The 21,435-nt window shown below is 39.9% G+C and overlaps 3 protein-coding genes across 3 annotated transcripts; all 3 read right to left on the bottom strand.

Annotated features, from left to right (window-relative positions):
- Positions 1-913: 913 nt before the first annotated feature.
- Positions 914-8,128, bottom strand: LOC114582057 (vomeronasal type-2 receptor 26-like). Its single transcript, XM_077917829.1, has 5 exons — positions 7,838-8,128; positions 4,556-5,422; positions 4,001-4,228; positions 3,268-3,394; positions 914-1,815 (listed from the first exon to the last, which is right to left on the bottom strand). Exons 1-5 carry the CDS (start codon positions 8,126-8,128, stop codon positions 914-916), a joined length of 2,415 nt encoding a protein of 804 aa, XP_077773955.1.
- Positions 8,129-15,339: 7,211 nt separating this feature from the next.
- Positions 15,340-19,307, bottom strand: LOC114583579 (vomeronasal type-2 receptor 26-like). The gene is made up of 3 exons (XM_077917827.1): positions 19,176-19,307; positions 17,996-18,122; positions 15,340-16,241 (listed from the first exon to the last, which is right to left on the bottom strand). Exons 1-3 carry the CDS (start codon positions 19,305-19,307, stop codon positions 15,340-15,342), a joined length of 1,161 nt encoding a protein of 386 aa, XP_077773953.1.
- A 415-nt stretch (positions 19,308-19,722) lies between these two features.
- On the bottom strand, positions 19,723-20,538 carry LOC144325221 (vomeronasal type-2 receptor 26-like). Its single transcript, XM_077917826.1, has one exon. It carries the CDS (start codon positions 20,536-20,538, stop codon positions 19,723-19,725), a length of 816 nt encoding a protein of 271 aa, XP_077773952.1.
- Positions 20,539-21,435: the final 897 nt, after the last annotated feature.

Raw genomic sequence — 21,435 nt, 5'->3', positions numbered from 1 at the left:
TTCACTTTTTGAAATATGGCAACCATAGACTGAGCTATCTCCATTCAGCAATCAAAATAGGGTCAGCCTAAGGAAAAGTGGAACATTCCAAGTTCCAAATAAGAAACCAGGATGACTTATGTAAATCCGGAACTTTCCCTGGAAAGTAGGGACACTTGGAGGGTCTGCAGTAAGCCCATACCTCAGCCGGCAATCAACTATCCATGGCAATAGACTCACAGTTAGCTTGTAAATCAATGGGTGAGGTGAAGGCCAGGTTGAGGGCATGCTCAGCTACATGCGTTGGACCACTGATGTAATGAGACAGCCCCATGGTTGCCATGAAGGTCATGATGTCCTTCATTGACATCCCCCAACATCAAAGTGTGAGGGTTCTCCAACACCACATGCAAGATTACCTCTGTCAGCACATTTATACAGGATTGCAGAGCAGTGGGTCAGACTTCGATTTTCTCTCTCTCTGACCCAACACCGCAAACAATCCCTCAAAGCCAGATACCACATGGATCATTTTCCTAGTGAGGGATATGGAATGTTGATGGACAATTCCCACTTCCCATTTTATGGTGTTTTCTGATGTACCTATTTGAAAACACTATATAACATGGTTCTAATGTTCCTTTGACACAGCATAGGAAAGGAAGAGGAAGAGAGAGAGAGAGTGTAAAATCTCCCCAAATTTTTTGATTTAAATGCTCAGAATGCATGACAATCCATCACTTCCCAAACTGGTTTATTTAATTGGATAATATATGGTGGTAATTTAATAAGGTTGAAGTAGACCTGGAGCAGCAACAGGAACAATAAGAAGGCAGGTAGTAAAAATATATTTGGTCTTGAACAATAGGGGTGCATTGTGGTGTAATGCACAATGAGGTGTAATGTGGCAATGAGGGCACATTACAAAGAGTCTTTAATGCGTTCTCCTTATTAGGTGCTCTCTGTTGTTCAGCTTTGGCCTCAAGACAATGATGTAGCATTTAGGAGCAAAGATGCAGCCCAATATCCCAGCACTGGAGGCCAAGATGGAGATGATCTCCACCACTACCATGTATTTCCCTTTGGTGCTGAGGTAAGTTGGAACAAAAGAAAGCCAAACACTGCAAAAGAGCAACATGCTGAAGGTAATGAATTTGGCTTCATTAAAACTGTCAGGTAATCTGCGGGCCAGAAATGCCACAATGAAGCTGGCAACAGCCAGAAGGCCCATGTAGCCCAGGACACAGTAAAACAGGGTCACAGACCCTTCATTACATTGCACAATGATTTCTGTGGTTACAGCGTGCATATCTACATCAGGGAATGGGGGAGATGTCATCAACCACAAAGTACAAACAATAGATTGAATAAAAGAACAGGAAACTACAACAGAGTAGGTCAGTCTTTGCCCTACCCACTTCCTCATGCTAGAGCCTGGCTTGGTGGCCATGAAAGCTACAACTACAGTGATTGTTTTGGCCAACATGCAAGAAACAGCCATAGAGAATATCATGCCAAAAGCAGGTTGTCTGAGAATACATGTCACTTTCCCAGGTCTGCCGAGGAACAACAAAGAAGATAGGAAGCAAAGCAGAAGAGAGACCAGGAGAGTGTAGGTGAGGGCTTGGTTGTTGGCTTTGACAATGGCGGTATCTTTGTGTTTCACAAAAGTGCCTAACACCAGAGTTGTGAGAAGGGAAAAAGAAAGAGCAATGGAAGCTAAGCCGATCCCAAAAGGTTCTTTATAGGAAAGAAAGCTCAGAGTTTTGAAGATGCATTGGCTTTTCATTTTGTTTGGATATTGATCTTCTGGGCATCTGAAACAGTCATCCATGTCTGAAAAAAATAGAAATAGGTCAAATTCGAAAGACAATTCATATTCTTTCTTTGCCTCCATGCTGATTCTTAGTGAGTAGGTGTCAATGTAACATTGTATTTTGACAGACCACCAGGCTCAATATTATTATTATCAGTACCATTATGTGCCATATATTCTTGCTGCTGCAACAATTCAGGAAGATTGAAGAGATAATGGATGAGGCCCCACAGCTAATTATATCATTCATTATTTTACCATGCACGACTTTAAAATTCATCAAACTGGGTAAAAGGAAACTTTTTGCTTTTTTTATGTCCTTCAGTGATACATCAGATATCATCACTCAACCATTTCCTATCTTGAACTAACATCAATCTCTTCTGAATTTAAGATTATTAATAGGATATTACTGACTTCACAGCATTATTTTTAAAAAATTGAATTAATCAATCCATACCTACAATAAAATGTACCATGTGACCCAACTCCTGCATCACACTGACAGATAATCCCGTATCTTTGAAATTATGCATCCTATATGAACCAATCACATACCATTCTGAAAAAGATGTGATGCAAAAATAAAGTATACCAATACTGTCTTATGAAGAAGGTTTTTGTTAGTGGGAGGAGGTTTGTCAAGTTACAGTAATATAGCGTTTCTCTGACCATTGAGGATTTAAGAGAATTGGCAATTATGTAATATACATTTGTATTTTTCAAAGGAAATGTAGTATAGCTATCCCATCTTTGGGAATCTAATTGGTCTAACTTTGGGATGTTCATTGCATGGTTACCAGTCTTACCCTTACTGATCCAGGAAGTTATGATTTCACTACGGTTTCTAAATTATCCTTCTGTAAGTTAGATTTTGCTGTTCTTGTTCCTTAACCTAATTTATCTTCTCATTCATAAATGTCAAAAAGTTCTGTTGAGTACATTAATTTTATTTTCTCCACATATATGCCAAAGACTTATCCTGGACTCTTAAATATTATTTGTGCTGATATGGAACCCTCCCCCTTAATGTGGCATCTGCTTCAGAAGGAACTGAGGTGAAACAGCTATCAGATCCAGAACCTGTGGCATATAATCAAGTTTAGATCTCACATCTGACCAGATTGAATTAGTCATCACCATCATCATTTCTATAATCATTATCACTTGACTGTTGAGGTTATAATAGTCTTGCTTAAACTGTTTCTATATGTCTACTTTTTTGGATATGATCAGCTAAATAATTTGGTCTTCATTGAGGCTTACTACCAAACCATACAGATTGCATTGCACAAGGAATATTAGCTTCTCCAAGTAGTGGAAGTCAGCAGTGATATATTTGCAATTCATACCAAGCAGGATCACTTATTTACATGCACAACATAGTGAATAATCATTTGTAATTAGCTCTTAGGCAATATCCATTAAAAATACTTTGCCATTAAAATAAAAATGATTTCTTTCTCATGTACCATTCTGGTCTGAAATCTTGCCTTCTGGACATGGAGCACAATCATAGCAGCAAAACTTTTCACCTTCCTTCCTTTTCTTCTGATGACCAGGGGGGCAGTGCTCATTGCACACAGAAATGGGCATCACCTATCCACAAATAGGAAAGGAGTTTCAGGTTGGAGAAGTTCTCTTACTGAATTTCTTATAAAATGAATTTTTGCATGGAATCTAGCTTTATCTGCAGTCTGACCTCCAAGTCCTCTTGCTTTTTAACATTATCAAAAGTTGTTTTTAATGTTTTCTATTCGTATTTAGAGATGCCAAGGGTTGGCAGAGGAGAGTTCACATGTTAAGGAAGGTTTTATTCAATTGAGAATTATACAATGAAAAGAGAGATAACTCAATGCTGTCTTGCTATAACATTTCATTGAGATCCCTCAGATGAGGCATAGCTTTAATCTGCAACAGATATGCCACTGATTGTTGATAGTTCAGTGATGCAATTAATCTTTCATTGTGCTAGGTATCTGGGTCTTTAAGAGCCTAAGGCACATATAACATGGCAGAAAATATAACTTTGCTTTTCAACTCATTGTTGTGCCTAGGCTTTCATTCTGCTAGACAGCAGCACTATTTAAGTTTTCAATAGGAAGATAGAGGGTTTGCAGAAAAATAAACAAAAATTTCTGGCAGGACAGTTTTGTAGGTTACAGCAGACCCCCAAAACCCAAGAAACACTGTTAGGATTCCGACCTGGTTAAAACCTGGGTGCCACATTATCATGTCCTCATGAATGATGAATTTCTTTCCTTCAGGAGCAGTATCATCCACCTCGCCAACTTTGACTCGAAGGAAGGACTTGTTTGGGAATATGACCATGTTCATGGTGTCAAATCCACCTCCTATTTCCTTTTTAGTAGTAAAGGACAGTGTTTCTCCAGCTGAATTGTTAAAGGAAATGCCATGAAGGAAAGGGTGGAGCTGATTGAAAGATTAAAGACAAGGGCGGGGGAAATGAAAATTTTGAATTTTGAATGCCATGATACACACACACACATTTCACTATTAGTGTTTGTTAGCATTATCTAAGAAAGACCAAAAGTGAAAAATCAACTATTTTACATAGAAGATAAAAACCTACATTATACATTGATGACACAATGTCTTTCCAGGCCAGAATGAGCAATACATAACATACATATACAAAGCTTTGTAAAAAATAAAAAATAAAATGTGGAGTAGCAGTTCACACATTTTTATTTTTTATTTATTGCAAAAGACAATATTGAGTTATTTTCAGCATATTACCTGCCAAGGTCTCAGATCATGAAGTTCAAATATGTTATGACCCATCATTGCTCTGGGTTTGGATCTTGTTAAATAAATGTCATGTAGAGCATGAGCCACCACATGGACAGCATTGTATATACTGTAGCTGTGGCCAGTCATCCCCATTTCAAAGAGTGGATCAGGGAGACTCTCCAGTCTCTCTTCTCCTGTACATTGTTCACTTGTGTCCATTGGCACATTGGGGTTTGAAAAATCACAGTCAAATGCTTGCTCCCAGAAGTCCTTCAGAAAACCATTTCCTTTTATCCCATCAGTCTTTATGCTTTGAAGAAACTGATGGAACCCCAGAAGCTCTTTTGTGTGAATCGTGAAGCAAACGGCACCTTGGAAGAGAACAAGAGGCCAACTCCTTTGAAGCCCGGTCAACATGAAATCAATCTGACTTGTTATGATCCAAACTTTTGTCACTGATGAAATATCATTATTTTTATTATCCTGTACAAGGAAAATAGCTGTCAGCCATATGAGTGCCATAGATTCTCCATAGATGATAAATGTTTGGGCTTTGTCATCTTTGACATCCTTGTAGCCTCTGAATAATACACCATAAACGTCATCAAGGTTATCAAAACGAGCTAGTTTTGGGAGCCTTTGTGTGAAGGCTGAACAGATTCCATTTTTGGAAAGCAATGGTTCCATAGTCTGCAAGAAATTTGCTCCACTTTCATCATCCACAACAAAGATTCCAACCCATATCCATCCAAAATGCTTAAGCAAGCTGATAATTCCCATGTACTGGTGGGCTTCATTTGGAACCATGCGGTAAAAGGAAGAGACATGAATTTCATCACTCTCCTCCTCCATGGGAAATGAGCCATAAGTGAGCTACATAAAAATGCACAGATACTGAAACACATTATGAGCAACGACTTCAGTTAATTTTCTACAATTACTGAGATATTTTCATGATTCAAAGAAAACTTTCATCAATCATAGTAGACCTTTTCTAGGAATATGCCTCTCTTATTTAAGTTTTGCTTATAGACACTTTCTGAATCTTGTGATGATTAATGCAATCATTTTATTTCCAACCTGCTCTTCAACAACAGGTGTTGAGGATGCTTACAATAATTTAACATACAATAGAAAAAAGAGCAGCATCATGGCAGGGGTTTCCAGTTACCCTTATCTTTTCCCTTGGAAGCCTCATAAAAAGCTTTTTAAGGTGAAGGTGTGTAAGCATCATTAAAGGAGGGTTATTTCTAAGACAAAGGTGAAATTGTGAAGCCCCCTTCTTTTTGCTATTGGGTGCTTCATATTAAGTAATTTGGTATGTGTATTGGAATAGGGCTGTTTGGTATGACTTCAGGAGAAGGGAAGGTTAAGGAATAAACTGTTCACAAATCTGGAGTCAAGTCCCTAAGACAGTTGAATGGCATCTTGTATGCCTTTCTTCTTGCAACTTCTGTGGCCAAGCTGGTGCCAAATGTATTGCTCTGTTTTCCTTTGGACCATATCAGCAAGGCTGAGAGGTCTTCTCATCTGGGCAGAGTAGGACTGGACATCCATACACACTGCCCAGGCTTGTGCCCTGGGGAGGTTACTTCAGTGTTGCTAGTGCAGCCAAAATAACAAAATAATTCTTCAGAGGTTTGACTTCACCCCTGGAGGCAAACTCCATTGTCTCGCAAGAAAGACAGATGCCAATAACCGTCACTATTCTTTTTCTGTGTTACTATGAAATTGTTGTTTTTATTGTTTTGTTATGGAATTATGGAATTGCTTTTGTAGTGTTTGTTTGAAATGCTAGCGTGTTGCTTTGTGGCATTCCACTTTGAGCATTGTATGTGTCTCTCTGTGTGTAGAAGCAACAGACAAATAAAATGAATGAATGGCAATCAAGAGAGTAAGGTTGGTCCTAAAATGTAAATATAATGTGAAATTTCAAGTTGAAGAAGTGCATATTTAAAGAGCACGCGACAAAAACTATACAATGAAGGCACTAGACATTACCCTGCAGAGAATCCCATATTTTAAGGGCTGGCACAGATAATGACTTTTCTTAGGCATCACCCACTAAACAAACTGGCAAGGTACACCTTTTAAAAAAAGTTATGGGAATTCTAAATCTATAATCTTACAATGGGGCACTTGGGGAGAAAGTTTCAATTTAATGGATTAATAATGGCTGGTAGTCCAAATCATAGAATTGTAGAGTTGGAAAATACAAGGCAAAATAGCAAGGGCAAGGAGAGAGGGAGGAAGCGTAGCGGGCCTTTGCTTATAGAGAAACAGATATTTGCTTCTAATGGAAGGCAGTAATATCACAAACAACATCATTCAAATTATTGTTCTTGTGGAGAGGGATTTTGAAATAATGATGACACTGTTTTCTTCCAGCTTGGTCAATTTTCCATGTTATTAACCTCGGAGAATGATTTTGAAATACTTTATTGTATTTTATTTTCATTTGCAGTTTGTTCATTGCACTGCTATCTCAGTTTTTCAGCGCTGGAACTAACTGCTAGGTATCTTGTGCTAGCCTTTCCTTCCCACTGTATAGTCATCCTACTGGTTAAATATTTAATATCAATGTTTTATATAGAACATTGGGACGCGGGTGGCGCTGTGGGTTAAAGCCTCAGCGCCTAGGACTTGCCAATCGAAAGGTCGGTGGTTCGAATCCCCGCGGCGGGGTGCGCTCCCGTCGCTCGGTCCCAGCGCCTGCCAACCTAGCAGTTCGAAAGCACCTTCAGGTGCAAGTAGATAAATAGGGACCGCTTACTAGCGGGAAGGTAAACGGCGTTCCGTGTGCTGCGCTGGCTCGCCAGATGCAGCTTGTCACGCTGGCCACGTGACCCGGAAGTGTCTGCAGACAGCGCTGGCCCCTGGCCTCTTAAGTGAGATGGGCGCACAACCCTAGAGTCTGGCAAGACTGGCCCGTACGGGCAGGGGTACCTTTACCTTTATATAGAACATTGTCAAAATTCAGCTCCACAAACAAGATCAGGAGTCTATTCACCCTAGAAGTTATTATACTGCTTTCTATTGGCTTGGTCAATTTTCCATGCTATTATATGAAATACTTTTCTGTTTCATTTGTAGTTGGTTCATAGCACTGCTATCTCAGTTTTTCAGTGCTAGAACTAACTGCTAGGTATCTTGTGCTAGCCCTTCCTTCCCACTGTATATTCATCCTACTTGTTACATATTTTTAAAAAGTTTTATAAATTCAATAGAAAATGCCAAAATTCAGCTCCTAGAAATCAGTATGCTGCTTCTGCTCTTCAGAAATCCTACCTGTGGAATCTTGTAGAGGTCTATATTGTCTCTGATATGGAAGGATGTATCAGAGCTAAGTCCCCCAACGATGGCCATGAGGTTTTTCTGGGTGTCACATTTATAGTTGGGGACAAATCTCTGTGATTTGAAGAGCAGGTCTAAGGTGCTACGATATGTCATCCTTGCATCATGATAGCTATCGTAGATGTGGAACCCAAGAGTGATATTGGGCAAGATTGTGGGGTTCTCATTGATCTCTTTCACAGCAAATGCCAAGGCAAGTATGTGCTGGTAGAATTTTGTCACCATGCTGCAAATGAAGTAAATTAATATACAATTCCAGAGTCGAATTCTGTAGTGCATAAAATCAACATTCCACAATTTTGACCGTGCTCGTCTACAATGATTTTTATTGAAATGAAATTATGCCTTTTGTAATTCATGTTTCTAAGCTAAGAGACAACACATAGGTGATGAAAATGTATGATTCACATGGGCATCTGTGTTCTGCATGGTTCTTTGACACACCTGCTTTTCATCCCTTCCTCAACATTTGCAGCTCAGTTGATTTTTTTAATTAAAAAAAATATTTCTCTCATCCTTCTCTTTAGGTAGCTGAATAGTTCACATATCTCATGAAGTGCTTTCCGACTCATAAATGTCTTTTGCTATAATCGTTTACCTTGTATAACCTCAACTGAATTCAATGGGACTTTTCTTTGATTGGATGGATATACATAGATGTGTTGATGCTCACTGGCTCCGTATGGGCGATTCTGCCAATTTCATCTTATCGTGTTTATATTTCCAATCTTAGATTCAGTTCTTCACATTTCCAGATCAGCCCAGTGGACACTTGCTATATGAAATGTTGCCTAATATACTGATTCTTGTAAATACCTCTTTTGAGGTTGTTGTGTGTTTTTTGCAATATTCTCTAGCATAAGGTATTGTGATTAATACATGTGTTTTATGTACACCTAACTGCAACATAGGGATGCGGGTGGCGCTGTGGGTAAAAGCCTAGGGCTTGCCGATTGAAAGGTCGGCGGTTCGAATCCCCACGGCAGGGTGTGCTCCCGTTGCTCGGTCCCAGCGCCTGCCAACCTAGCAGTTCGAAAGCACCCCCGGGTGCAAGTAGATAAATAGGGACCGCTTACTAGCGGGAAGGTAAACGGCGTTTCTGTGTGCGGCTCTGGCTCGCCAGAGCAGCGATGTCACGCTGGCCACGTGACCCGGAAGTGTCTCCGGACAGCGCTGGCCCCCGGCCTCTTGAGTGAGATGGGCGCACAACCCTAGAGTCTGTCAAGACTGGCCCGTGCGGGCAGGGGTACCTTTACCTTTACCTAACTGCAACATATTTTTGGAAACATTATTTTTCTGGAGCATTTTAGTCCAGGTTTCAAGGGGTCCATAAATTCAGTCAAGTGGTTCACAGGACATTCACATTAAATATCTGTGATTATTTTTATCACTACTTAATTGAATTATTTTGTTGGTATGTTGTATGTATTTGATTGAATTGGAGAAGGCCTAGTGGCTTTTATTGCGTGGACAGGCAGAGTCCCCAGATCCCCCGCGGTCCCCCCGTCATGTGGAATAATGACTCGAGACAATGTGCTATGGGATTAAATTGGCCACAACTTTATTAAATTTCAAATGTGGGTAGACCTTGGCTCAGGCATTGGGTGTTCTCCCTCCCCAGTCCCCAGCCGGGGACCTAGGGAGCATCAGGGTTATACAGTGTGTGGGGGGGGATGGGCCGGCTCTGGAGAACATATGTTCAAGCAGAGATAGCCGCCCCCGTTACGCCGCTGCCGCAGGGGAGAGCAATGACAACCTTTCGGCACACGGCCAAAGCCTCCCTTCAGAAACCCCTTTAACGGGGAACCCTGGTATCGCCGCCGCAAAGAGGAAGATGGACTAAAGGATTCCGCCCAAGGCCTGATACCGCCACCCGAGACCGCAAAGATTGCGGTCTCGCCGCCAAGACTACCTACATCTGAAAAGCGCCTTTGCCATCCTCCAACCAGTCAATCAGGCCATGCCTGATGTCGCTCAGCCAACGCTCGTTACCAAGGTCCGATAGGTGCACGCCATCGGGCCGAAATAGCTCCTGCATGTAAACTTTAATGTTGGGGTGTTTCACGACCCAACCTCCCATGTGAGTGGTTGCAGAGCGCACTGCCCTATTGATTTTTTCCACAGTGTAGTTAAGTCTGGTGGGTTTGATGTTGCCACGCCAATGCAAGCGTGGCAGAAGTTCGGACCAGAAAATCGTAATACTGGGGTGAGTGGCGTGTACGCTTTCCAGGTCTGCGATCGCTGTTTTGATCAGAATTAAGCTTTTACGCATGACCAAGTCATTTTCGCCGAGTGAGGATTCCCAGGTAAGATCCTCCCTCTATTGTGTGGGCAGGTAGTCCCTCCCCTACCTGGCCTGGTCTCCTTGGCAACGCTTCCCCCAGGTGGGATTGGGCAAATGACTGAGGTAGGCGGAGACCTCCAGGTATCCCACCTGAGGGAAGGCAAGGCCAAGCCTATGCTGTTGGAGCCGCTCCAGATCTAGGGGCTGCACGCGTCCACGCAAAGGCCGCCCCCCGTTTTAAGCGGGGAGCGGTCATTTTTGAATGAAGCATAGGCAGGATGAAATTTGCAGTACGTAAAGGTGGAAAAAATGAGGGAAGCAAAAGCAAAAACCAGGATACAATTTCCAACCTCATCAATGGTGGCTGCAAAACAATGGTGGCTGCAAAACAGTTTTACAAAAGCAATGTGAAGTTTCCATTATTCAGGAGTATGAATGAATTCAGAGCAGAATACACTTGTGCCATCAAGGAAAAGGGTCTTACAGGTCAATCAGATACTCAAGAATCAAGTGTAAAATTAAATTACATAAATAAAGTACATGATGGAATGGGACTACTGTTTGCTGAACTGTCCAAACCATAGCAGAAGGAAAATAAAGTTTTATTATTATTTTTTTATAATGATAATTTTTATTACTTTTCAATTACAATACAATAATAGCCTCATTATAACATCACCAATAATAAACCTTTAAAATGGTGTGGTAGGTACAATCATATGGAAACGGACTGCATTCTACTCTGATACAGTATGTGTATTCCCTGTGCAATGCATTGCATTGTCATTCAAGAGCTTTACTAACACATCTTCCTAACATCCCCCTTGTCATGCCCTTTCCCCTTACTTGTGTGGTTTTCTGGTACCAACTCAGAGCTACCTCAGCTCACCTGTACGACCACCCTCCTCTAGGTTGTGCAGTCCTGCAATGGTCTTCTTCTAAGTTATATCACACCCTCCAACATTTCTGTGATGAAAAGAAGGACATCCTATTCCATACTTTTCTACATTTCTCCAATGAAAACTGGGACATCCTAAGCAAAACTGGGATATCCCAGGATCACATCATAAACTAGGATACATTCTGTAAATCTGAGATTGTCCCTGGAAAATAGGGACACTTGGAGCGTCTGTAATATGACTTTGGTTTGGTATTGGAATAACAGCAGAATCTCTAGAGGAGGCTGTACTTAAAATGTCCTTGGACTTACCACTACCACTTCAAGTATAGAATACAATGAAGGAAAATCCTTAAGGTTCTATTTAATTCTTTCTCTTTATTAGTTGTTCTCTGTGGTTCAACTCAGGCTTCAAGACAATGATGTAGCATTTAGGAGCAAAGATGCAGCCCAATAACCCAGCACTGGAGGCCAAGATGGAGATGATCTTCACCACCACCACGTATTTACTTTTGGTGCTCAGATAGGTTGGAACAAAAGAAAGCCAAACACTGCAAAACAGCAACATCCTGAAGGTAATGAATTTGGCTCATATGGTTTTTATTGAAATGAAGTTATCCCTTTTGTAATACATGTTTCTCAGCTAACAGACAACACACAGTTACAGATGGGTAGCCGTGTTGGTCTGCCATAGTCAAAACAAAAAAAAATTCCTTCCAGTAGCACCTTAAAGACCAACTAAGTTAGTTCTTGGTATGAGCTTTCGTGTGCATGCACACTTCTGTGTATCTGAAGAAGTGTGCATGCACACGAAAGCTCATACCAAGAACTAACTTAGTTGGTCTTTAAGGTGCTACTGGAAGGAATTTTTTTTTGTTTAGACAACACACAGTTGATGAAAGTGTATGACTCATCGGGGCATCTGTGTTCTGTGTGGTTCTTTGACACACCCACCTTTCATCCCTTTCTGAAACTTTGCTCTAGTTGAAAAAAGAAAAAAGAAAAAGAAAAAATCCTTCTCTTTAGGTAGCTGAATACTTCAAATATCTCATGAAGTGCTTTCCGACTAAAAAATGTCTTTTTGCTATACTTGTTTACCATGTATAGCCTGAACTGAATTCAATAGGACTTTTCTCTGAGTGGATGGATATACATAGATGTGTTGAAGTTCAGTGGCTCCATATGGGCAATTCTACCAATTCCGTGTTATCGTGTTCATATTTCATGTTTATATTTCCAATCTTAGATTCAGTTCTTTACATTTTCACATCAGACCAATGGATACTTGCTATATGAAATCTTGCCTAATATACTGATTCCTGTAAATACCTCTTTTGAGGTTGTTTTGTGTTTTTTGCAATATTCTCTAGCATGATATATTTTAATTAATACATGTGTTTTATGTACACGTAACTGCAACATATTTTTGGAGACATTATTTTTATGAACAATTTTAATCCAGGGGTCAAGGGAGTCAAATAGTTTGCAGGACATTTACATTAAACATTTCTGCTTCTTTTAATCAGTATTTAATTGAATTATTTAGTTTTTATGTTCTATGTGTTTTATTGAATTTCCTTAGCTTTCCATGCCATTCCAAATGAAATATATTAAATAAAATATAAAAATAAAAGAAGCAGAAATGTACAATTCAAAATCTAGCTCAGCAGCTTATAAGTGTCAGTGTACAGTCTCAACCATCAAGCTTTCAATCTTAAGGAGATTACAGAAAAGGAAAGAGATTTGTTGGATAGGATGGAAACACTTACTATGAAACATCGAACAGATTCTGTGAAGGGTGTTCTCTGAAGAAAACTTCAGAGAATATGTGAAGGATTTGAGAAGAAATCCCATCTATGATGAAGTCCCCTTGCTGGTACCACTCATGAGGAACAGGAAAAGGGTCTTTCATTGGATACCGGATATTATCTGCTCTACACACAACAGGCATTTTCAGGAACAGCAACACCAATAGCCACAACATCCTACCGGTGTAACCTTTCTCCCCTACAACAAATCTCTTAAGCAGAGATGTTTCCCAGTCTATATCTGTACTCAAATTATTTTTAGATGTTTTCAGTTGTTTTATATTTTCTGTGTTTGCTGTCATGGTTTCTTTTAGGAGGAGTCGGCAGCATTTGATGATCCCTGACAATGGAAATAAAAATAATGATAAATCTCAAAGTGTGAATTGTCAGCTACGTATTAGAATCAAATCCTGATAAATGCATGCCTGGATATATGCATAAGAGTGTCAACACTCATTAAAATTTTGACTCTTTTCAGGTGCAATCAGAAAATCTGTTAAGATTTGGCCAAGTGAACCACATATAATTATTTGGATAATTGCTGGAAGAGATAATAATCTTCTGAGTATTTTGCCTCAATCACACTTTTTGTAACCAACAAGTTGGGTTCGATTTGTTTATCCAAATCTGATTACATAGTGCCTCTGCCTCTTAGTGGCCCCAAAAGTGGATTTTTTTTCTGAGCAAGCAAACTGGAAAGTCATGTTGAAGCTATTTACTTTTTGACTGCAAAGCAGGGATTTCTAAATTTAATGATTTAGATATTACAGCAAAACAGAGCTGAGTACGATCAGTTTTCTGATGACACCTTGCCTCAAATTTCCTAATGCTCAAATGACATAGACCACATCATATAATGAGCACAAGGGAAACTAGGAAATTGGTCCTCTGGAGCAGCCCACAGCACAACTTCTACAGTGCTGAAAGATATTTAGTAGCACTGCCTGCAGCCAAAACCACCCCCAAACAGCTGGGGGAGGGCGGGTAATCAGACAGACCTGCCCTGAGTTGACGCCGATACAATTCGGTCCAGAACAAATCCCAAAATAATTGTGCCTGGTGAGGCTATTGTTAGTTTTAGGAATAATACTGCTCCACAGTGATGTTCAGGGTACTTAGAATCCATTGATTCAATGGCTCTGTAAATCCCACCATTACACAGTGAGACAAGAGCCTTAACAGGAGAGCTATGCAGATCAGCGAAAAAATCCCTCATTTCTTTGGGGAATCCATCAAATTCTCTTACTCTACAACAGTGAACAACTCAATGGTTCCCTAGCCATTGAAGAGTATTAGCAGCAATAATAAATGGGGAGGGGGGGGAGAGACAATATAATTTGGGGGGGGGGAACCCTGATTTCTTCTGTTAAATGCTCAGATTGCATGACAATTCAGCTCTTCCCTAACTGGCTTATTGGATAAGGCCTCCTGGCATTTATTTATTGAAGCATAGGCAGGACGAAATCTGCAGTACGTAAGTGTGGAAAAAATGAGGGAAACAAAAACAAAAACTAGGATTCAGTTTCCGGCCTCATCCGATGGCGGCTGCCAAACCCCAGTTTTACCAAAGCAATGGCAGCTCCCATTTCTCAAGAGTATGAATGAATTCAGAGCAGAATACACTTGTGTCATCAAGGTGAAGGATCTTACAGGCCAATCAGATACACAAGAAGCTACTGTAAAATTAGATTACATTGCGATAAAGTACGCTATGGAGCGGGACTACTGTTTGCTGATCTGTCCAAACCATAGCAGAAGGAAAATAAGGTTTTATTACTATTTTTATAATGATAATTTTTATTAGTTTTCAATTACAATATCAATTACAATACAATAATAGCCTCGTAACATTACTGACAATAAGCTTTTATAATGGTGTGGTAGGTGCAAACATATGGAAACGGACTGCATTTTACTCTGATATAATATGCACATTCCCTGCGTATTGCATTGCATTGTCTTTTAAGTGCTTCACTAACACATTTTCCTAACATGTACAATTCCCCCTTTTCACGCCTCTTTTCCCTTAGTTGTGTGGTGTTCTCGCACCAACACAGAGTTACCTCAATACACCTATACTTCCTTCCCACCCACCCTCCTCTAAATTGTGCAGCCCTACACTGGGTTTCTTGTAAGTTATATTATACCCTTCAATATTTCTGTGATGAAAATAAGAAAATCCTGTTCCATACATTCCAACATTTCTCCCATGAAAATAGGGACATCCTAAGGAAAACTGGGATATCCTGGGATTACATTGGAAACTGGGATATCTTCTGTAAATCTGGGACTGTCACTGGAAAATAGGTTCACATGCAGAAATTGTTGGTTTGGCACTGGAATAACAGCAGAATCTCTAGCAGAGGATGTAGGTAAAATGGCCTTGGTCTTAAACAATTCCACTTCACATATAGAAGACAATGAAGGAAAATCCCTAAGGTTCTATTTAATTCTTTCTCCTTATTAATTGTTCTCTGTTGTTCAACTCAGGCCTCAAGGCAATGATGTAGCATTTTGGAGCGAAGATGCAGCCCAATAACCCAGCACTGGAGGCCAAGATGGAGATAATCTCCACCACTACCATGTATTTCCCTTTGGTGCTCAGGTAAGTTGGAACAAAAGAAAGCCAAACACTGCAAAACAGCAACATGCTGAAGGTAATGAATTTGGCTTCATTAAAACTGTCAGGTAATCTGCGGGCCAGAAATGCCACAATGAAACTGGCAATGGCCAGGAGGCCCATGTAGCCCAGGACACAGTAAAACAGGGTCACAGACCCTTCATTACATTGCACAATGATTTCTGTGGTCACAGAGTGCATATCTAAATCGGGGAATGGGGGTGATGTCATCAACCACAGAACACAAACATTATATTGAATAAAAGAACAGGAAACTACAACAGAGTAGGCCAGTCTTTGCCCTACCCACCTCCTCATGCTAGAGCCTGGCTTGGTGGCCATGAAAGCTACAACTACAGTGATTGTTTTGGCCAGCATGCAAGAAATAGCCACAGAGAAGATCATGCCAAAAGCAGGTTGCCTGAAAAGGCAAGTCACTTTCTCAGGTTTGCCGATAAACAGCAAAGAAGATAGGAAGCAGAGCAGAAGAGAGACCAGGAGAGTGTAGGTGAGGGCTCGGTTGTTGGCTTTGACAATGGGAGTATCTTTGTGCTTCACAAAAGTGCCTAACACCAGAGTTGTGAGAAGGGAAAAAGAAAGAGCAATGGAAGCTAAGCTGATCCCAAAAGGTTCTTCATAGGAAAGAAAGCTCATAGTTTTGGAGATGCATTGGTTTCTCTTCTTGTTGGGATATTGATCTTCTGGGCATCTGAAACAGTCATCCAGATCTGAAGTACAGAAATAGGTCAAATTCCAAAGACAATTCATAAGCTTTTTTTGCCTTCCATATACACTTGCTAATTCTTAGTGAGTCCACAGCTAATTATATAATTCATTATTTTACCATAAACCAATGCACCACATTAAAATTTTAAATAAGTTGGAGTTCTTGTTATTAAACATACCAAGAAAAATGTTTGATACTTCCAGCTGATGAAGGTGAATACATCGAAACAGTGCCGTGTCCTGGTTTCTGATCCATAATTGACTTCTGACTTCTGCTCAATGATTCAAACCAAGACCTTCATGTCGAATCTGACTATGGACTTACATGAACTTATCTCTATTCATAAACTCTCATCTCTAATCCTGTTATTATTGTGTTATGCATATCATGTGTTCGAGTTTTTAGTCTGTTTGAGTTTGTAGTCTCTTTATGAGTTTGTAATCCTTGTCAGAATACATACTTCTGAATGGATTAGTTTTTGTTACAATTGATTACTGATTTGCGAGTAGGGACACCACTCACACTGTTGAAACCTATATTGGCCAGACTTCTACCCACATTAAAATTTAGCAAACTTGGAATTAAAGGAACCTGAACTTTTTGATATGTGTTAGAGTTCACACCCCCTTTTAAAATTTTGAACTAATCAGTTCACACCTACAACAAAATTTACTGACTTCTGCATCACACTGAAGATATTCCCGTATCTTTGAAATTATGCATCTTATATGACCCAATCACATACCATTCTGAAAACGATGCGATGCAAAAATAAAGTATACTACTATTGTCTTATGAAGAATGTTTTTGTTAGTGGGTGAAGGTTTGGTAAGTATCAATAATATAGTGTTTTTCTGACCATCGAGGATTTAAGAGAATTGGCAATTATGTAATATACAATTATGTAATATATATTTGTATTTTTCAAAGGAAATGCAGTATAACTATCCCATCTTTGGGGATCTAATTGGTTTTATCTTTGGGGTGCTCATTGCATGGTTACCAGTCTTACCCTTACTCATCCAGGATGTTACGATTTCACTAGGGTTTCTAAATGATCCTTTTGTAATTAGATTTTGTGTTCTTATTCCATAACCTAATTTATCTTCTCATCCATCAATTGCAAAAAGTTCTGTTAAGTACCTTAATTTTATTTTCTCAGCATATATGCCAAAGACTTATCCTTGACTCTCAAATATTATTTGTGCTGTTATGGAATGGGGCAAAGCCTCCCCCTTAATGCGGCATCTGTTGCAGAGGGAACTGGGGTGAAACAGCTATCAGACCCAGAACCTGCGGCATATAATCAAGTTTAGATCTCACATCTGAGCAGATTGAAGTAGTCATCACCATCATCAGTTCTATCACCATTATCACTTGACTGCTGAGGTTATAATTGTTGTTGTTTAGTCGTTTAGTCGTGTCCGACTCTTCGTGACCCCATGGACTAGAGCACGCCAGGCACTCCTGTCTTCCACTGCCTCCCGCAGTTTGGTCAGACTCATGAGGTTATAATAGTCTTGCTTAAACTATTTCCATATTTCTACCTTTTTTGATATCTTAAAGTATATGGTCGACTAAATCATTTGGTCTTCATTGAGGCTTACTGCCAAATCCATACAGATAGCATTGCACAAGGAATATTAGGATAGCTTTCTTACATGCACAGCATGGTAAACATTTTTCATTAGTTCTTAGGCAGAATCAGTGACAATACTTTGTGATGAAAATAAAAGTGATTTCCTTCCCATGTACCATTCTGGTCTGAAATCTTGCCTTCTGGACATGCAGCACAATCATAGCAGCAAAATTTTTCACCTTCCTTTCTTTTCTTCTGAAGACCAGGGGGGCAGTGCTCATTGCACACCGAAATGGGCATCACCTATCCATAAATAGGAAAGGGGTTTCAGGTTAGAGAGTAAAAAGAAGTTCTCTTACTGAATTTCTTACATGAATTATTGCATAAGATGCAGCTTTATCTACAGTCTGACCTTCAAGTCCTCTTGCTTTCTAACATTATCAGAAGTTGTTTCTGATGTTTACCAATCCAATTTAGACATGCAAAGGATTGGAAGTGTGGACTTCACATGTCCAGCATGATTTCTTCAATTGAGATTGAAGCAATGGAAACAGAGATAACCCAATGCTGAGATCCCTCAAATGATGCATAGTGTCAGGTGGCAGGGGACCCTACCCTCACGTCAAGTCAGAAGGAATGGATAAGACATGGAAAAGTTCTTACCAACTGCTTTTTATTCAACATTCAGAGTGAGAGGCTTGGAAAAGAAGACTATTGGAATAATGGTGTTGCCCCAAGTGAGTCCCCTCTCCCTCGATTTCTCCCTTCATGTGACTTCACTGTGTCACTGTGTCACTGTGTCTTCCTCTGAGCTCTCTGCTCTCCTACTTTCAATGCTCACTGGGTTCTGGGAGAGGGAAGGTCTGGGATGCTTTCTAAACACACTATGTCCATCAGCTGTTCCCCACATCTGCTTCTTCTTTCTCTTCTCCCATTATTTCCCAGTTTTCCCCCACATGTGCCTCTGAGCTGTTATCTACCCCAACCCATTGTTGTAGTTCTGAACTCTCTGCCCCATCCCTGACACATAGGTTTAATCTACGACAAATATACCATTGATTGCTGATGGTTCAGTGTTGCAACTAGGCTTTCAATGTGCTAGTTTTCTGGGTCTTTAAGAGCCTGGGGCACATATAGCATGGCAGAAAATATAACTTAGCTTTTCAATTTTGTATTGTGCTTAGGCTTTCATTTGGCCAGACAGCAGTTTTATTCCTATGACATTTTTCAATAGAAAGAAAGAGGGTGTGTAGAAAAAATAACTCTTCTGTCAAGACACATTTGTAGGTTACAACAGACCCCCACCCCCCAAACAAAGAAAGAAACAAACAAACAAAATACTGTTAGGATGCTAACCTGGTTAAAACCTTTATGCCACATTATCATGTCTTCATGAATGATGAATCTCCTTCCTTCTGGAGCAGTATCATCCACCTCTCCAATTTTCACTCGAAGGAAGGACCTGTTTGGGAATATGACCATGTTCATGATGTCAAATCCACCTCCTATTTCCTTTTTAGTAGTAAAGGACAGTGTTTCTCCAGCTGAATTGTTAAATGAAATGCCATGAAGATAAATATGGAGCTGATTGAAAGTTTAAAAGAAAAAGGGGGGGGGGTGAGAGAAATGAAGATTTTCAATGTAATGCCGAGATACAGAAACACACATCTTACTACACATCTTATCTAAAAAAGACCAAAAGTGAAAAAAAAATTCTATTTTTCCATAGAAGATAAAAACCTGCCTTATGCACTGAAGACTAAGTGTCTTTTCAGGCCAGAATGTAACGTAAATATAAAAACCTTTGTTAAATAATATATTGCTAAATACCAGTTCATGAATATATATATATATATATATATATACACACAATGTTTTTGTAAATGACAATGCGGACTTATTTTCAGCACATTACCTGCCAAGGCTGCAGATCTTGAAGTTCAAATGTGTTATGACCCATCATTGCTCTGCACGTTGATCTTGTTAAAGAAATGTCATGTAAAGCATGAGCCACCACATGGACAGCATTGTAGATACTATAGCTGTGGCCAGTCATGCTCATTTCAAAGAGTGGATCAGGAAGACTCTCCAGGCTCTCCTCTCTTGTACATTGCTCACTTGTGTCCATTGACACATTGGGGTTTGGAAAATCACAGTCAAATGCTTGCTCCCAGAAGTCCTTCAGAAAACCATTTTCTTTTATCCCATCAGGCTTTATTCTCTGAAGAAAGTCGTGGAACCCTTGAAGCTTTTTTGAGTGAATTGTGAAGCAAATGGCACCTTGGAAGAGACCAAGATCCCAGCTCCTTTGAAGCCCTGTCAACATGAAATCAATCTGAGTTGTTATGATCCAAACTTTTGTAACTGATTCAATGTCATTTTTTTCAATATCTTGTAGAAAAAAGAAAATAGCTGTCAGCCATACGAGTGCCATAGATTCTCCATAGATAATAAATGTGTGGGCTTTGTCATCTTTGACATCATTGTAACTACTTAATAGGACATCGTAAACTCCCGCAGGGTTATCATAACGGGGTAGTTTTGGGAGCTTTTGTGTGAAGGCAGAACAGATTCCATTTTTGGATAACAAGGGTTCCATGGTCTGCAAGAAATTTTCTCCACTTTCATCGTCCACAACAAAGATTCCAACCCATATCCATCCAAAATGCTTAAGCAAGCTGATAATTCCCATGTATTGATGGGCTTCATTTGGAACCATGCGGTAGAAGGAATAGATATGACTTTCCTCACTCTCCTCCTCAGTGGGAAATGAGCCATAAGTGAGCTACAAAAAATGCACCAATATTACTGAAACACATTATGTGCAATGACTTCTGTTAATTTTCTACAGTTATTGAGATATTTTCACAACTCAAAAAAATCATTCATCAGTCATAATAGGCCTTTCCTGGGAACATGCCTCTCATGTTTAAGGACTGTGTATAGACACTTTCTGAAACTTGGAATCACATCAATAATAATGATAGTAAATACAGTCATTTTATATCCAGCCTGCCCTTTAACAACAGGTGCTAGGATGTTTCCAATAATTTAACATCCAGTAGAAAAAAGAGCAGCATCATGGCAGGTGTTTCGAGCTACCTTCACTTTGCCCTTGGAAGCCTCGTAAACAGCTTCTTCAGGTGAGGGAATGAGAGCAACATCAAAGGAGGGATGTTGCTACGACAAAGGTGAAATTGTTCATCTCCCTTCTTAGTTTTGCTATTAGACTCTGCATATTAAGGAATTTTGCATGTGTGTTTGGTATTTTCTCAGGAGAAGGGAAGGTTAACGAATAAACTCTTCACAAATGTGGAGTCAAGTTGAATGGTGTATTGTACTCCTTCCTTTTGCAACTTCTGTGGCCAAGCTGGTGCCAAATATATTGCTTTGTTTTCCTTTGGATCACATCAGCAAGACTGAGAGGTCTTCTAGTCTGGGCAGAGTAGGACTAGACATCCATATACACTGCCCAGGCTTCTTCCCTGGGAAGATCACTTCAGCACTGCTAGTGCAGCCAAAATAACGAAATAATTCTTCAGAGGTTTGACTTCACCCATGGATGCACACTCCATCATCTCTTGAGAAAGACAGAGGCCAATAACATTCACTATTA

The sequence above is a fragment of the Podarcis muralis genome, chromosome 13, assembly GCF_964188315.1.
Source record: "Podarcis muralis chromosome 13, rPodMur119.hap1.1, whole genome shotgun sequence".
NCBI classification, from domain to species: domain Eukaryota; kingdom Metazoa; phylum Chordata; class Lepidosauria; order Squamata; family Lacertidae; genus Podarcis; species Podarcis muralis.
Note: the sequence above shows the minus strand (reverse complement) of the source record. Positions and strands in the feature narration are given on the sequence as shown.

Bases quoted from the DNA above. Each gene is read 5' to 3' on its own strand.
- LOC114582057 (XM_077917829.1), bottom strand. From the start codon at position 8,128: ATGGTGACAAAATTCTACCAGCACATACTTGCCTTGGCATTTGCTGTG. The intron at 5,423-7,837 runs GTAGGATTTCTG...ATTTTTATGTAG, and splicing joins ACCTCTACAAGATTCCACAG to CTCACTTATGGCTCATTTCC. The intron at 4,229-4,555 runs GTAATATGCTGA...TCTTTCAATCAG, and splicing joins ATGATCTGAGACCTTGGCAG to CTCCACCCTTTCCTTCATGG.
- LOC114583579 (XM_077917827.1), bottom strand. From the start codon at position 19,307: ATGAACATGGTCATATTCCCAAACAGGTCCTTCCTTCGAGTGAAAATT. The intron at 18,123-19,175 runs GTTAGCATCCTA...ATTTATGGATAG, and splicing joins GGCATAAAGGTTTTAACCAG to GTGATGCCCATTTCGGTGTG. The intron at 16,242-17,995 runs GTACATGGGAAG...TCTGTACTTCAG, and splicing joins CAAGATTTCAGACCAGAATG to ATCTGGATGACTGTTTCAGA.
- LOC144325221 (XM_077917826.1), bottom strand. From the start codon at position 20,538: ATGGTTCCAAATGAAGCCCATCAATACATGGGAATTATCAGCTTGCTT.